Source organism: Littorina saxatilis, linkage group LG12 (assembly GCF_037325665.1).
Source record: "Littorina saxatilis isolate snail1 linkage group LG12, US_GU_Lsax_2.0, whole genome shotgun sequence".
Lineage (NCBI taxonomy): Eukaryota > Metazoa > Mollusca > Gastropoda > Littorinimorpha > Littorinidae > Littorina > Littorina saxatilis.
In genome coordinates this window covers 67,364,515-67,382,173 of record NC_090256.1, presented here as the reverse complement: position 1 = coordinate 67,382,173, position 17,659 = coordinate 67,364,515, and the positions used below count along the sequence as shown (strand labels likewise).

At 41.9% G+C, this 17,659-nt stretch overlaps 2 protein-coding genes across 2 annotated transcripts; one reads left to right on the top strand and one right to left on the bottom strand.

Annotated features, from left to right (window-relative positions):
- The first annotated feature begins 362 nt into the window (after positions 1-362).
- On the top strand, positions 363-9,064 carry LOC138983172 (probable G-protein coupled receptor B0563.6). Its single transcript, XM_070356582.1, has 5 exons — positions 363-435; positions 1,873-2,123; positions 4,522-5,161; positions 5,216-5,409; positions 8,672-9,064. Exons 1-5 carry the CDS (start codon positions 363-365, stop codon positions 8,930-8,932), a joined length of 1,419 nt encoding a protein of 472 aa, XP_070212683.1. The 3' UTR covers positions 8,933-9,064.
- A 7,712-nt stretch (positions 9,065-16,776) lies between these two features.
- On the bottom strand, positions 16,777-17,244 carry LOC138983171 (uncharacterized). Its single transcript, XM_070356581.1, has one exon. The coding sequence runs from the start codon at positions 17,242-17,244 to the stop codon at positions 16,777-16,779; it is 468 nt and encodes a 155-aa protein (XP_070212682.1).
- Between the last annotated feature and the right edge of the window lie 415 nt (positions 17,245-17,659).

Here is a 17,659-nt window from a genome sequence, read left to right as displayed (position 1 = left end):
ACGTCCCACCCCCTTGACACAATGTGACGCGTAAAAGACCTCAGTCATTCTACAAGAAGTGGAATCACCTGTGTAGTGCGGTGACTCTGTTGCTCGTAGCTTTCCAGTGAGAGGAAGCGACCCGAATGTCCCGGTGATGGGGACTATACAGCAATGAAAATAAAAACAAAATCATTTGTCAACCTGGACACACGCCAGTTATCGACAGCATTGCTTCTGTTCATTTCATGTTTCTTTTCCATTACTTCATAATCCCATTACTGGGAAATTTGGGTCACTTCCTCTCAGTGGAAAGCTAGCAGCAACAACAGTCGCGCCACCCAGGTGTTTGATAGTTAAGGTGTGATCAGTCACCTGCAATAATGGCAGGATCACAGAGAACCTTCACGTGCCACTGTGGTGACACGGGATGGGTTTTCAAGGATAGAGACTTCTGTATCTTTTTTGCTTCCGTCCAGTTCGGCTCCTCGTTTTCTGTACTCATTCCGAAGCTCAGAGAGCTGCATATAGCCGACATTCTTCATCTTTACAGAAAAATGTCCCAGCAAAGGTGTCGATTCGTAGACCAATGATACAGGAAGTACGCCGTTGAACCCAAACTACTGAAGCGCCACCTCGTGGCGCTAGGGGAGAGAAATATCCCCAAAGTCCCTCATTTGAGACCTTCAGTATACTCATGCGTGTACATGGAGCTGTCAAGATTGCGACATAGTCTACAAAGAATTGTTACTCTGAAATTTAAATCCCTTGCTGATAAAGAGAGTTATAAACTTGATTTGGGGACAGAAGTCGTAACCAATCAGCAGAGTTCCCGCCAGAGTAGTTATTTTTCCTGAGGCAATCCAAATAAGGACATTGGTGCGTTTGTACTACTCCGAACGAAAAGAGATAATACTGAAAAAAATGTAAGAAACAGTGCATGTTGTGTGTATAAAGTGAAAACCGCTGTTTATTGTCACAGTGGTAATATTATCTTAATAATTATGTTCGCCTTTTTCTTTTCTTTTTGTAATCTAATCAAAATGTCAAAAAAATCCTTATTTTCTTTCAAATGTTATCCTTTTAATAAGATGAGTATGGTTACATTTTCTTTATTCCCAATCGATCCCCAATTCGACATCTGTGCATATTTGTTTATACTCGAAAAAAAACACTTCAAGACAGGTTACTTTACGGAACGAATTCTTTCTTTATTTGGTGTTTAACGTCGTTTTCAACCACGAAGGTTATATCGCGACGATACGGAACGAATCAATCATCAATCATTGACAAATCATTAACATTCATCGACCAAGCGGTATTTGAAGTGGACTGTTCAGACAAATAATAATGAGAAAACGAACTGAAATTGAGGAATTAGCAGTTAGACGTTGCTTCTTCGATCACAAAATAGCGGGAGTAAGAAGAACATTAGGACCGTCTTGGTAACTGGCACTAATCTGACTCCAATCACAAATTGTGTTTTTCTCCTCAAAACTCGAATCTAATGACAACGCAGACTGATGGTAATATAATAATATATTATTAGTAGTCGATTCCGCTGAAGTTCTTGAATCATTTCAAAATTTGTTTCAAACCTGTAGATCCCTTTCATTCATACCCGTACATATCTACTTGATCTTCGGCGCGCTTAAGACTTTCAAAATCTATCGATTTTACTGAAGATTTCTTCTTCTGTTTACATTTATTTAAGTTTTGTTTTTTATTCGTTTCAACGTATGCTTCTATGTCCCTTTCTTTCCACGGCCAGTCAGTATCGACTTGATCTTCTGTGCCCTCACCCTACACTTTGACCTTCAAAAACTGTCGATTTGACTTAATATTTCTTCTTCTGTTTACAGGTTTTGACGTTTTGTTTTGTATTTGTTTCAGATGACAACGTACGATTCTACATCCCTTTCTTTCCACGGCCAGTCAGTATCGACTTGATCTTTGGTGCCCTCACCCTACACCTTGACTTTCAAAAAGCTGTCGCTGTCACAATGGATGACATGGACATCGAATCCGTTCGCCGTGACATCCTGGAGCAAACGGACCTCGCTGACCGCTTCCCCAACTGGTCAGCCTCTGTCAACCTGACCGAGATTTTGCGCGTCCTTCTCAGGGAGTCTCAAGAAAATCAGGTGAGGAAGAGGGGAGGGGGAGGGGCGTGAAGGGAAAGGGGAGAGGTTGGGGTGGGAGTTGGGGTGGTGTGGGTGTGTGTGTGTATGCGTGTGTGTGTGTGTGTGTGTGTGTGTGTGTGTGTGTGTGTGTGTGTGTGTGTGTGCTAAGTCTCCCACGTTCACTCATGTGTTTAGCACGATTGGATTTTTACGTGTATGACCGTTTTTACCCCGCCATTCAGGCAGCATACTCCGATTTCGGGGGAGGCATGCTGGGTATGTTCGTGTTTCTATAACCCACCGAACTCTGACATGGTTTACAGGATCTTTTACGTGCGCACTTGGTCTTGTGCTTGCGTGTTCACACGAAGGGGGTTAAGTCACTAGCAGGTCTGCACATCAGTTGACCTGGGAGATCGGAAAAATCTCCACTCTTAACCCACCAGGCGGCAGCGACCGGGATTCGAACTCACGACCTCCCGATTAGGAGGCCGACGTCTTACCACCACGCCACTGCGCCCGTCTCCCCTCTATGTTAAAACATTTAGTCAAAACTTGACTAAATGTAAAAAGGGGGGGAAACACACGCACGCACGCACGCACGCACGCACGCACGCACGCACACACACACACACACACACACACACACACACACACACACACACACACACACACACACACACAAAACCAAACACATAAACACACACAGAAACAAACAAACACACACACACACACACAAATACAAATACACACGTACCGTAAATCCACAGTATGTTTGGGGAATACAAGTACATCACATTTTCGCATTCAAACCGTCAGGTGTGGATGTGCCCAGGGATAAAATGAAATCGGACTCTACTTGTTTTCTGTCTGTGGAGGTGCTGTACATTTGCCAGACACCTTTCACACGTGCATCCAGGGAGGTGTGGTTGCTGCTGTTGAAATGTTGGGCAACAGACCTACAGCGGCGATGCCGAATATCTGCAGTAGAAACATTATTCTCTATCTTAATGAGCTGATTAATAGGAAAATTGTCTTTGATGTAGGCTACATGCCAAGTATTAATATCAAAAATTACACAAACCAAACTGCCACCAAAATCAAAGTGCAACTACCTCTGGCTCTCATATGAACATTATATCGCAGATCTTATTACTCCAAAGGGGTGTTGCAGGTAGCTTTGTTTTCTCCTTGGGGATGAAGCTACCAGGGGAAGGGATTGTGTTGGAGGTGCGGGTAGAGGGGTAGCCCTCCCGGTGCTCCCCCTTGGACCTCCCTAGTCTAGGACCCTGGGTCTTCGCGAGGTGGCCATTGTGGCGTAATCCCTCCGGACTAGCATAACGTTTCCCTATCCCAAGACCGACCGTGCGTGGTCTATGACCACATCCTCTACGAGGTGACCCTATCAACTAGGCAGCGAAAGCCCCTAGGCGAAACACGGCGGATCTAGAGGAGAGAACCTCGATAAAAAATTTGAGCTGCCATGAAGACGGAGCATGTTGGCTGAGGACAGCGGGCAGACCTTCTGTGCCGACACCCATCAACAGGAGAAAACCAGGCATGCACGCATCAAACCCAACATGGCCAAAAAACGGATTACTCCAAAATATTCTTGTTGTATCACCGTTACGTAGGATTGCACATTAAGAAGCAATTAGTGTTACAGAGTCCTTGCAATACTATTAAAAACAAATTAATATCAAATCAAAGCCTGCAAAACATCTACCAGCATGTTATTAGTTTATCAAATGTCCTGTGCATTTACAATATCCCGTTAAACAGCAGTATCTGTTTGCACAGAACTACAGAAGTATCACAATCATTCGAATCGTTTCTGGGTTAAACATTCCTGCTAGCCAAATTTCACGTAGATATCATATCGCGAACGGAAACGATAACAATAACATTATGTCATGGAACGTTCATTTTCTCTGACGCTGATAAATGTGCCTGTCAGCAACGTTTATTTAGTAAACACTAATTATAAAAAGATTATTAACTCATTTGACACAGCAATAACGCGGACATTCGTAAATTTACGTTAAAACTCTCATGTATCATTTGATTTGATTTGATAGTTGTTGCTTTTTGGGTCCAGCGGACCATATAGGCCAAATCAGGACCCCTCTCATGTATCATACCTCCTGACAAAATACTGATTAAGAAATTACCAAAACAGAACAGATGTGTGGGTGTGTGTGTGTGTGAGTGTGTGTGCGTGCGTGCGTGCGTGCGTGCGTGCGTGCGTGCGTGCGTGAGTTTGTGTGTATTTGTGTGTGAGCGTGCGTGCGCGTGTGCGTTTGGGTGTGCATGCGTGCGTGCATGCGTGCGTGCGTGTGTGTATGTGTGTTTGCGCGCGTACGTGGTTTTGTATGCAAAAATGTCATGTCTGATTAATAAACTGTTTCGCGCCTCCTAGGACCAGCTGTCAGCAGAGAAAGCGGAGTTCGCCAGGCTGGAGGAAGTCTCGGCACAGTTCAAGCGCTACTACCTCTGGGTTATCCTGGCCCTCGGTCTCCCTGGCAACGTGGCCAGCCTACTCACCTTCCTGCACATGCGCAGCCTGGGGTCGTGCGTGGTGTACGTGGGAGTGCTGGCTGTGGTAGATAGTCTGGCACTGCTGGTCAAGCTGACCCTGTCCCTGCTGCAGCAGCACGACGCTGTCTTTACTACAGCGGCCTGCAAGGCACTACTGTTCCTGGCCAACAGCCTGGTGGTCTACGCCAACTGGATCGTGGTGGCTCTGGCCGCGGAGCGACTCTTCGCCGTCTGCCGGCCCTTGGCCCTCAGTGTGTACTGGACACGGTCCCGCGCGGCCTGGGGGCTGGCCGGCGTCCTGCTGCTGTCCTTGCTGGCCTGCACCCCTGTGCTGGTGGTCAGTGTGCCGACTGAGGACGGGTCGAGCTGTATGTCTGATGAACAGCACCGCAGTACAGCGGAGGCCTGGCACTGGGCCAACGTGACGCTGTACGGTTTCCTGCCTTGCCTGTCTCTGCTGACCTTCAACGTGGCCATCATCGTGTTGCTCAGGAAGGCCAGGCGCCAGCAGCTGCAGCTCTGTAACGGTCACAGCGGATCGGGGGCAGCAGGGACACCTAAGGCAGCAGCAAAAGCACTGTCTGGGAAAGCCAGTGGCGGCAGACAGCGGGTGGCGGCGGATGGACAGCGGCAGGCCAGCGTCATCCTGCTGGTGGCCAGCTTCGTGCTGATCGTGCTGACCATCCCTCGCTGCGCCATGCTCCTCATGCAGCAGATGTGGTTCCCCGGGGACCTGGTGCTCATCGCCAGGGTTCGGGTTCTTAACCAGGTTGGTTGATGACATTTAATTGATACAAGGGTACATCAAAGAAGAATCCAAGTAGCTTAGTTCTGAGGGCTAGAAACTTATTTTAAACGTCTCAAACTTAGGTAACGTTACACAAACGTCATCAAGGGTGCAGTGGATTCCCCAGATTCTTCAGAATTTTTCAAATTTGCCAGAGCCCCCCCCCCCCCCCCCCCACCACCACGGTTAAATCAATAGTATAGTTTCAAGCTAATTTCAGTGTTCGTTGTATGTCTTTACACAAAAAGATATTACAAAAGAACAACAGGTCGAAGCCCAGTCAGCAGTAAGTTCATCTGTTGTTTGCGTATTTGGTGTCAAGAGGAACAATTTAAATAGTTTTAAAATTACATACTTATTGTGATACTATCAGTATGGGGTCATCCAGGACCAGAATATGAGAACCCTCCACGACCAAAACTTGTCTTGGTGACAGAGGTTTTACTCTTCTCCAAAGAAAACAGATATCCGTATTCTTCAGGCAAAAAAAGTCAATTAGGTTTAGAATGACATTCTTTTTGAGAAACTATGCCATCGTTAATGACTCGGTTTCACGATTTAAGAAAGTTGATTTCAGGAGAAAAACAGGCGTCCAATTTTTAGAGCAAGTTGGATTTTAAGAAACAAGACACCTTTTTCCATCAATATAAAAACTCGGTTTTCCGGGACTTAAACAGTAATCCTTCTTTTAGCCAGCTGGCAACTTTGGATTTGAAGAAACAAGACACGTTTTGTACTTTTTCTGCGTTTTACATTTGTGTTCTTATACAGAGACAAATAGAATCGACCTGCGAGAACTCACATGCTTCTGACAGAAAAAGGAAAGAAAAACTATATTCAAGAAATCATGACAATAAAGAAAGAAAGAAATCAAATAATTAAACAAGTCGCGTAAGGCGATAATACATTTAGTCAAGCTGTCGAACTCACAGAATGAAACTGAACGCACTGCATTTTTTTTTTTAGCAAGACCGTATACTCGTATCATCGTCAGTCCACCACTCGAGGCAAAGGTAGTGAAATTGACAATCCAAAATAGCGCGGTAGTGGTTGCGCTGAGCAGGATAGCACGCTTTTCTGTATCTCTATTCTTTTTAACTTTCTGAGCTTGTTTTTAATCCAAACATATTATATCTGTATTTTTGTAAAATCAGGAACCGACAAGGAATAAGATGAAATTAGTTTTAAATCGATTTCGGAAATTTTATTTTAATCATAATTTTCATATTTTTGATTTTCAGAGCTTGTTTTTAATCCGAATATAATATACTTATATGTTTTTGGAATCAGAAAATGATGAAGAATAAGATGAAATTATTTTTAGATCGTTTAAAAAAATGAAATTACAATTTTCAGTTTTTTAATGACCAAAGTCATCAATTATGTTGTAAGCCTCCTAGCTGAAATGCAATACCAAAGTTCGGTCTTCGTCGAAGATTGCTTGACCAAAATTGCAATCAATGTCATTGAAAAATGCGGGTGTGACAGTGCCGCCTCAACTTTTACAAAAAGCCGGATATGACGTCATCAAAGATATTTATCGAAAAAATGAAAAAAACATCTCGGGATATCATTCCCAGGAACTCTCATGTGAAATTTGACTAAATGTTAAAAAAAGGGTACTTTTCCTGCGTTTTACATTTGTGTTCTTATACAGAGACAAATAGGATCGACCTGTGACACTTCACGAGCGTCTGAAAGAAAAAGGAACAAAATACTATATTCAAGAAATAATGAAAATAAAGAAAGAAAGAAATCAAATTATTTCAAAAGAAGGGGGAGGGAATTGCTTCAATAAGAAATATTGCTCTCCACACCGAAGACGGGTGGCAGTTTTGAGGGGGTACTCGGTAGTTATTTCCTCTGTCTCTGGGTTCTTCGTGAATTTTGCGCGAATTTCGTTTTCTAACGTGTCAGTCAGACTCTCACGAGGACGACTCAAAGTACTCCTGGCACCGAAGCCTACGAAGATAATTATTTTTTCAGCTACAATTCTTTGCTAGCTCAGAAAACATGCTTTACATTTTGGACAGATGTTGGACCCCCAGGGCATTGAAGGAGGGACGGAGCCCCTCCCCCCCCCTCCCCCCTAAAAAAACGCCAACTTCCAGTGAACATGGTAGTGCAAAAGACACAGATTTCGTATTTATGGGTATTTTTTCTAGACCTGACTCAAACAAATCAGCGACACTCAAAGAGTTGTTTTTGTTGATGTGGGGTGTTTTTTTTGTTTTTTTTTAAAGATGGCAGTCGTCCATTTTTCTGCTGTAGCGTGGTCTCTGTGTGACGAACATACGTACGTGTTCGTAGTCTCGGTTATTCAAATAGTCTCCATGGAAACAAAGTGACGATAAAAGGCTGTTAACTTTGTTTATATTAGTATTGTTTTTTTGTCCCAGCATAGCCTTTGAGTAATGGAGCTAATACACAGCAAGCACTTGTTGACGGTTTTATTACATCGATAAAAAAAAAAAAATGCTAATAGAGTCTCGCAGAAAAATTCATTTCGTGGCGTTTTTCTTCCGTCTAGTTTACAATTTCATGTACTTCTTGTTTTTATTGTTGTTATCCTTATTCTTTTTCTCATATATCTTTTGTTTTCTCCTAGTGGTTTTTTTGCGTTCCTAGCTGTTAAACTCAAAGTGTCAGCAGTTAAATATTTTTTTTTAAATTCTCTTGTACTAAATATTTGTACAAACTAATGTAATTTTTCCTCAGTTTGTACATCTCTATATTTTCTACATAAATTTAGTTTCGAGGCAGGATTCGTCATCGTCCAATCAAACTATTAAAACAGCAAGAACAACAAATGAAATCAATTATGTTTGCTTTGTTTGTGTGTCTAGGGGAGGGATATGAGTATAATTGAATATAGTTGAGGTTTAAAATATAATTTATAAAAGCATTTGACTCTATTAATTTTGCATTGGAAGGGGGGGGGGCAGACATTTCTTTAACTTCATTCAACCTTTTTTTCGACAGGGAACCTATTCACCTTGGCAAATATCAAAGACCATCAATTTCGACCTGTTATCAAGATGTTAAACTTCTCGAACATCATTCTACCCTTTTTTGTCCTGTCCCACAGGGGATCTTCATCTTGACAAATGTCAAGGACGCCATCAATTTCTGTCATTAAATTTATCAAATTTACTTCCGGCAAAGTTTCAGAACTAGATAACTCCAGGTGAACCTACATCATTAGAAATACAAAATTCCCTAACGACATTCTTTTTGTCAACAGGTGACCTACGCCTTGTCAGATGCAAACCATGCCATCAATTTTTATCTGTACTTCATCAGTGCCAGACACTTTCGGAGGCGTTTCCTTGACCTTTTCCGCTCCACCAAAAACCGGCTGAAGCGTCTGTCCACGCGCGAGACCGTGCACCAGAGGGTCACGGACAGTGACTGGACTCGCTTCGTTGTCATGGCCAACAGACCGAGTAGTCCTCGCAACCTTGGCGGCTGGCAAGAGGTCAAGCAAAAAACTGAGACTTTTTGACAGAAAAGATTAAACAAAACTATCGCAAACAAAATTGACAAATGTACACAATTTTTTTTTTGTTAAAGCACACAAAAAGCAAGCGGGCTGGCATGGGGTTTCGCACAGGGCGGTCATGTTTTGAGCTGCGAAAAAAACAAGACAAAGCAAATGAAGACAAACGGCTGGCATGAAGTCAGTACGGAGATTTAAGAAACGAAACGTTGGGACGTTTCGTTTTGAAGTTGTGGTAAACGTCATTATTTCGGGGGTCTCTCGCTGGAAAGGTGAAGGTCAACTGAAACGGAACGTGGAACGTCAAAACGCAGTCACGTTTTCCACCCCCAAAAAACGAACAATATTTCGTCAACTTTTGTGAGTATTTTTGCACACTAACAGTTTTATTTGTTGGCCATTTTATGCATTGCTAGATTCATCAACCCTTTCACAGTCTTTCAGCGCTGAGAATGTGTTCATTGGAGGTAGACAACTGTTGTGAACTGAAATATTTTGAAGGGTGCTGATCCTGGTACATTTATCCAACTTCATGGTGAGAAAGCAAATGGCGAAGCAGAAGTAGGTCATCGCATCGAATTTTTATTCTGGCTTCGTATGTGATCAGGTGCATGAATTGAAAAATGTGAAGCTCTTGTGCGTGCAATGCGAGTATGTCAATCCTTTATTGACTCGTGGAGTTGAAATTATGCCATGCCCAGTCAGCGGATCATATCCTGCCATGCCCGGCCTTTCATTCCGAAACGAAACGTGAATACATCTAAATCTTGTCTGCGGCCTATGCCGTCTCGTTACACGTTCCGTTTCGCGGGGTGACTCATTCACCAAACGAAACGAGCTGCAAAACGAAACGTGCTGTTTCTTAAATCTCGCTAATCTCAGAGGTGACGCTTTTCGAGAAACACAAGTGAAAAACCCATGATGTTTTTGTTTGAAGTTGTCGTGTGACTCAGGCTTTTTTTCCTTGTCGGCTTCGAAAACGGTCAAACAATAATGGAGAACTAGTTGACCAAGGTGCTTTGATTGTGGGGTTTTGTGGTGGTTATTTTTGTTTCATTTGAAGCATTTTTTTCGCGACTGCAGCTGTATATCAGTGCAGAAAAACTCCTTGACTGTAGTTGTGGTGTGTGTGTGTGTGTGTGTGTGTGTGTGTGTGTGTGTGTGTGTGTGTGCGTGTGTGTGTGTGTGCGTGCGTGCGTGCGTGCGTGTGTTTTTGCTTTTTTCTCGCACAAGCACCTTCTATGTACATTAGTGCAGGTGTGCTTTTTGTTGAGTGTGGACTCTTTTATTTTAGATCAAAAATATGTAGTGCAGTGTCAATCTATGACCTTTCGACTGGTGATTCAGAAACGTTTCAAACTAAACCTTCAGAATTTCAGACACATTCATCGTGAGAGTTCACATTTAAAAAGGTAAAAATTCAGCCACCCTTTGACGAAATGTTAATCGAAAAGCTTCGAGGCGGCACCTGTGAAGAATTTGCAAGATAATATGACATTATCAAGCAGACACAGGCGGCATGGACGGATCGGGATGGCGTGGTTTATTCCACCAATATTTTTACCCAGAATCCCCAGCAACGTAATACGTCAGGGATCTTATGACAATAGAATACACATTTCAGTGACGTCATAACAATACATCAGTCACGTAATACCCTCCTTGCCTCACTCAATCTCTCAGATATCATGCATTACAAAGACATCGATGACGCACGGGTGTCGCTTTTGACTGTCATTAAAGCAGTTACCATTTACATGGGCTAGAACTCTGCGAGACAGATGCAGCTTTTAAATCAGTGAAGTAAAGAAAAGAACAGTGGAATAAACCTTGGGCACCAAGCTCTGGGGACCCGCTGCCGAACTGCTGAAGACTGCGGACTTCATGGCAGCCACAGACCTGACGATATGACGGCCATAAATATCGAACGCAGAAGAAGAAGATTTGAAGTAATCCATTTGCCTTCGAGCGGAACTGTTCGAGCAGTGGTAATACATACCTGGTATGGATACCTTGCTAGAGAATGTCTGTAAATATTTCGTGTAAATACGTTCATTTTCAATATTTCATGTAAATACGTTCATTTTCAATTGCATGCATTAACATTTGTCGAAACCGGCACGGTTGGCCTAGTGGTAAGGCGTCCGCCCCGTGATCGGGAGGTCGTGGGTTCGAACCCCGGCCGGGTCATACCTAAGACTTTAAAATTGACAATCTAGTGGCTGCTCCGCCTGGCGTCTGGCATTATGGGTTAGTGCTAGGACTGGTTGGTCCGGTGTCAGAATAATGTGACTGGGCGAGACATGAAGCCTGTGCTGCGACTTCTGTCTTGTGTGTGGCGCACGTTAGATGTCAAAGCAGCACCGCCCTGTTATGGCCCTTCGTGGTCGGCTGGGCGTTAAGCAAACAAACAAACAAAACATTTGTCGATAAGGACAATAAACTGTCAAAACGTCAAGAGTCTCTCTCTCTCTCTCTCTCTCTCTCTCTCTCTCTCTCTCTCTCTCTCTCTCTCTCTCTCTCTCTCTCTCTCTCTCTCTCTCTCTCTCTCTCTCTCTCTCTGTCTCTGTCTCTGTGAACTTCAGAGAAGATGGCACAATGCGTGCAAGAACTGATGATAAGTTCAGATTTTTGCAGACACGCCGTTTTTGTTTTCCGTAAATCCTCGAGGAATGAGATGACGTGAGAACTTGGTGTGGCAACGGTCACTTTTGTCCTGAGCTTTGTCACGGTTACGACACTGACAATCCTCCGAACACTGCTAGCTGAGTTATCATATATATATTTCTTTTTTTATGGACAAAGCACAAAACCGCACAAGAGATCAAGATCCAATTCAAAGACACATTTCATTTGTTTTTCTCCTGATATTATATTTTATCAACCACATGCCGGAGAAGCCGACATTGTTGTTGTTGTTGTTGTTGCTGGAGAAGCCGACATTGTTGTTGTTGTTGCTGGAGAAGCCGACATTGTTGTTGTTGTTGTTGTTGTTGTTGTTGTTGTTGTTGTTGTTGTTGTTGTTGTTGAGAAAGAGGCGAAGCGATTGGCTCATCTTCTTTATCGAGAAGCATACCGACTTGGGTACGCGAGTTGGGTTAAGCATCTCGGATAAATAAACATTCGAGTTATTTCCCGAAACATAATTATCTAGCTCTTTACTTTTCATTCGTCCCGTTTTGTGTCGAGAAGAAGATGGACCATTCGTTTGGCTTCTTTCTCCACAAAAAATTACGATTTCGCCACCAGTTTCTGGAAATAATCCAAGTTAGTTTTTGTTTTTATTCGAGGTGCAGCCGTCTTTTTGCGAAAAAGAGATTTGGCACAAAACTGTTCAAGATTTTTCTGTTTGTTTGTTTGTTTTTGGGCGGGTTTTGTTTTCTTGTTCACATGAAGTAAAGATTATTGTGAGAATAGAACATGGCGTTTACTTATGGGCAAACATTGAAACACTTTTCTAATACTAATGAAAGAAAATCGTAGGTTTATTTGTTGGCTGGTTGTATGGTTTGTTTGTTGGTTTGTTTGACTTGTTCTTGCCCTCCCTCGCTCCCTCCATCCTTGCTTCCTTTCTCCCTTTGTCTTCCTTCTTAGCCGTTGGACGCGGAATTATTATCCTTAAAGCTATATCACAGGGCCTGGTATGCCAAACCAAGATAGCTTCGTAATATGAGCAACCATGCAATTCAGTCGCTAAAGTAAATAAATCAAAGTGATTTCATGAAAGCGGACTAAAAGTCAGTGCATGCTACGTCGAATTAATTTAATCAGATCGAGAAGAAAATGTTGGTTTCTCAAATGTATTCTCAGCAGGAGAAATTAATCTGTCTTTCAATTTAATCAGACAATCACATTTCTTTCTATCCCGGTCTTTGTTTTAACTTTCTGAGCGTGTTTTTAATCCAAACATATCATACCTATATGTTTTTGGAATCAGGAACCGACAAGGAATAAGATGAAAGTGTTTTTAAATTGATTTCGACAATTTAATTTTGATAATAATTTTTATATATTTAATTTTCAGAGCTTGTTTTTAATCCAAATATAACATTTATATGTTTTTGGAATCAGAAAATGATGGAGAATAAGATGAACGTAAATTTGGATCGTTTTATAAATTTTTATTTTTTTTTTACAATTTTCAGATTTTTAATGACCAAAGTCATTAATTAATTTTTAAGCCACCAAGCTGAAATGCAATACCGAAGTCCGGGCTTTGTCGAAGATTACGTGACCAAAATTTCAACCAATTTGGTTGAAAAATGAGAGCGTGACAGTGCCGCCTCTCCGCAGTGGGGCACTGCGGTTATGAAATTAAAGGCCCCTCCTGTTTTTGGAACCGCAGGAGCTTTCTAGTTTGCTGTTAGGTAGATTTTTGGTTCCTCTTTCCTGTCATGCTCTCTTTTTCTTCATGAATTCTTTTCTTTTTTCTGCCTTCTTGCTCATTCACCTGTATTTTTTCCAAAAATCTCTTCTCTTGCCGCTTGTCTCGCGATTCATGTATAGTTTAATCTGTTAGTGTTCTGATGTAAGTCCAGCAGTAGATAGGTTAAGCCTATTTTAACATACTGGAAACTGGTAATCTTCCAGTAGGTATTAATTTAGTTTTACTAAAGCCTGCTGGGACACAAGTAATGGGTTAGTGCATTTGTAAACAGGAATCGCTTGACAAGTGGCCCCCTTCTTCCCCCCTTCCCCGTCCTGATATGGCTCTGCGTAGTCGGCTGGACGTTAAGCAACAAATAAACAAACAAACAAACAAACAGTGCCGCCTCAACTTTCACGAAAAGCCGGATATGACGTCATCAAAGACATTTATCAAAAAAATGAAAAAAAAGTTCGGGGATATCAATCCCAGGAACTCTCATGTAAAATTTCATAAAGATCGGTCCAGTAGTTTGGTCTGAATCGCTCTACACACACACACACACACACACACACACACACACACACACACATACACCACGACCCTCGTCTCGATTCCCCCCTCTACGTTAAAATATTTAGTCAAAACTTGACTAAATATAACAAGTCGCGTAAGGCGAAAATACAATATTTAGTCAAGTAGCTGTCGAACTCACAGAATGAAACTCAACGCAACGCAACGCAGCAAGACCGTATACTCGTAGCATCGTCACTCCACCGCCCGTGGCAAAGGCAGTGTCCGTGGAATTGACAAGAAGAGCGGGGTATTTGTTGCGCTGAGAAGGATAGCACGCTTTTCTGTACCTCTCTTCGTTTTAACTTTCTGAGCGTGTTTTTAATCCAAACATATCATATCTATATATTTTTGGAATCAGGAACCGACAAGGAATAAGATGAAAGTGTTTTTAAATTGATTTCGAAAAAAAAAATTGATAATAATTTTTATATATTTAATTTTCAGAGCTTGTTTGTAATCCGAATATAACATATTTATATGTTTTTGGAATCAGCAAATGATGGAGAATAAGATAAACGTAAATTTGGATCGTTTTATAAATTTTTATTTTTTTTTACAATTTTCAGATTTTTAATGACCAAAGTCATTAATTAATTTTTAAGCCACCAAGCTGAAATGCAATACCGAAGTCCGGGCTTCGTCGAAGATTACTTGACCAAAATTTCAACCAATTTGGTTGAAAAATGAGGGCGTGACAGTGCCGCCTCAACTTTCACGAAAAGCCGGATATGACGTCATCAAAGACATTTATCAAAAAAATGAAAAAAACGTTCGGGAATTTCATACCCAGGAACTCTCATGTCAAATTTCATAAAGATCGGTCCAGTAGTTTAGTCTGAATCGCTCTACACACACACACACACAGACAGACAGACAGACAGACACACGCACATACACCACGACCCTCGTTTCGATTCCCCCTCGATGTTAAAATATTTAGTCAAAACTTGACTAAATATAAAAAGAGGGGGTTGGGTCACACAAGAGACAATAAATCAAGAAAAAGGGCGTGAAACAAAAACGAAGATGGTGGGCGTAGAGCGGTGAAAATAAATGATAAAGCAAACACACACACGCTCACACACAGGTAATATACGCGTTGTTGGTCATCCACAGATTCACATTCGTATATCATAGACAAGACCGTTCGGTTTCATGTCTGCCGTTTATTCCATGACGTCATCCACCCGTCTTATAAGGCCAAACTATCAAATCGTCTTATTAGACTAATCTAGTACAAAGTCATGGATACGACATCCCTCCCCTTCTGGAAAATAAGCTCCCTTCAGCTTATTAAAATTATATTACATTTATTTCTGACTTTTAATTTCAGATTAAAATAATATGCTGCGGTAACCTTATAAATTTACTTTACTTTGAAATTACCCCATGTACACTTTTCTCCTCTTGTTCCTGGAACATTTGTTCTTCTCTTTAAACTGACAGCGACATACCATATGCATAGAACATGAAGCATGCCTAAAACCTTAAGACATGTGAACTTCAGCATGCACAACCACAACATTCAATGAACAAAGATAAAGGAAATAATCTCAACATACATGATTCTAAATAATTGTAAATTTTATTCAGACTATCTGCCTTGCATATTGAAGGACATTGGTGTTGTCACAAGTATAAATGTGTGCAATGTTTGTGAACTGGAAAAAGATACAGTCTACCACTACTTGTGGCAATGTGAACATGTCCAGGGTTTTTTGTCTGAATTTGAAAAATGTCTGAAAGAAAAATGTTTTAACTGTGACAGACTCAGACTAACACCAACACTGATATTATTGAACCATGAAAACCACATTAAAACAGACGCTGGTTTTGACTGTATTTTATTAACAGCAAAGTTCTTTGTATACAAATGTAGAATGAACAAAATTCGTCCTCGCATGCAAATGTTTTTAAGAGAACTATGTAACTTATATCAAATTGATAAATATGCTCACAATATCCTCATGAAGCAAATTCAGTTTATTAAAAAATGGAACCCGTACCAACAGCTAATAACAATTTGATGACGACTGGTGATGTTGTGATTTGCTATGACAATAGCCGTTAATGCATTTCTGATTTCGGGATATGTATGCTTTGAACATATAACAATACCAACTGCCATGTAGCTTGTCATATGTGTTTAACTCTGTTACTGCTGCAATGTACTATCAGTATAAGTATCAATGCTTTTGTCATTGTAAATCTGTGTTTGCCTGAATAAAAAAACTGTTGAAGAAAAAAAAACGTGCAAAATCATGACTGTTTGTTGTAGACTGTTTTGGTTGTCCTAATATAGAGGTTGAAAACATAATGATTGTATCTTTTCTTTTTAAAATGTTCATTCGTGAACCACAGTAGTAGCATACCTTGCCAGGATTGAGAGCCGCCTTTGAAATGTTTCTTCAATAACACTGTTGAACGTTAGAAGAGAAAAAAAATCTATATATGTATATTATAAGAGAAAAAAAATCTTTCCTTCTAGGATACAAGAACCACACTCTGAACATAGCAAACGAATGACTGGATCTCGAATGCACAAACTAAAATTTGAACACATCACGAATTAAGAAAAAAATAATAACTCTTGGAGACGACTGCGATACGAATACCCTTAAGCACTGGGCATGGCACACTTGTGACTTTGAAAACTTGCCAGACACGGGCACCAAGCTTTCACGAGTGAACATCACCTTCACTTTAACTTCACCACATAATCTTCTAGCTTCTTGGGCGCAGCCCTGATCCTGGTGGGCCTTCGGTTGGAATTTTGTCCGGAGGTTTTTCTTCTTCGCCCAGAGTTTTGTCCGGAGATTTTTTTTCTTCACCCAGAGTTTTGTCCGAAGGTTATTCTTCTTCACCCAGAGTTTTGTCCGAAGGTTATTCTTCTTCACCCAGAGTTTTGTCATCGTCGCGTTCCTGGTATTTCTTTACGAACGAAGAATTGCGGCTGTACACAGCGCCGCTTGGGGTTTTGGACGGTGACCTTGCTCCCTGCTTTCTCGATGACCTCACATGGCTCTGGATGGAACAGCGTGTCAAATTTCCCCGTAGCCTCCTGGCGCAACAACACAGTGTCGCCCAGATTGACGTCGCTTGCTTTGGCGTTCCTCTTGTCATCTGCATACATTTGGGCCCCATACATCTTTGAGAGCCCTTTCTTTTCGGCGTCTCGATCCCGAACATCCTGGTCGCAGTCAGAGAAGAGTTTCAGCTGCGGCAGCTTTGTGCGAATTTGCCGATTGAAGAGAAGCTCCGCTGGGCTGCGTCCCGTTGACGGATGTGGAGTTGCTCGATACGCAGCAATGTACTTCAGGACTTCATCTTGCCAGTGTTTCTTCTCTGCTTGAGCAATCTTCATCCTCTTCACCATGCAGCGACTGATTTTGGCGTTCGACTTCTCCGTTTGCCTGCGGCCATCTTGGTGTTACTCTGATGTGCTCAGCACCAATGTCTCTCATATACTCTGAAAACGTCTCTGATATGAATTGTGAGCCATTGTCAGAGTGGATGGTGAGGGGTAAGCCATGTCTTGCGAAGATGATTTTCAGCGCGTCCACGGTCTTTTGCGATGTTGTGGACTTCATGATCGCGACTTCGTAGTATCGACTGTAGTAATCGATCACGACCAATACAGAATGCCCCGAAGGTAGTGGTCCTAAGAAATCAATCGAGATGTCCTCCCAAGGCCTCGACGGTAACTTGCTGCTTCTCACCGGCTCTGGTGGATTGGGTCGGCTGACCAGTTGACATCCGTGACATGATTTGCAGTATTTCTCGGCTGCTTT

What these genes read in the sequence shown, in the direction of transcription:
- LOC138983172 (XM_070356582.1), top strand. Translation starts at nt 363, where the DNA reads ATGGCAGGATCACAGAGAACCTTCACGTGCCACTGTGGTGACACGGGA. An exon ending in GGGAGTCTCAAGAAAATCAG is followed by an intron (nt 2,124 to 4,521) that starts GTGAGGAAGAGG and finishes CGCGCCTCCTAG; the next exon opens with GACCAGCTGTCAGCAGAGAA. An exon ending in GGGTTCGGGTTCTTAACCAG is followed by an intron (nt 5,410 to 8,671) that starts GTTGGTTGATGA and finishes TTTTGTCAACAG; the next exon opens with GTGACCTACGCCTTGTCAGA.
- LOC138983171 (XM_070356581.1), bottom strand. Translation starts at nt 17,244, where the DNA reads ATGGTGAAGAGGATGAAGATTGCTCAAGCAGAGAAGAAACACTGGCAA.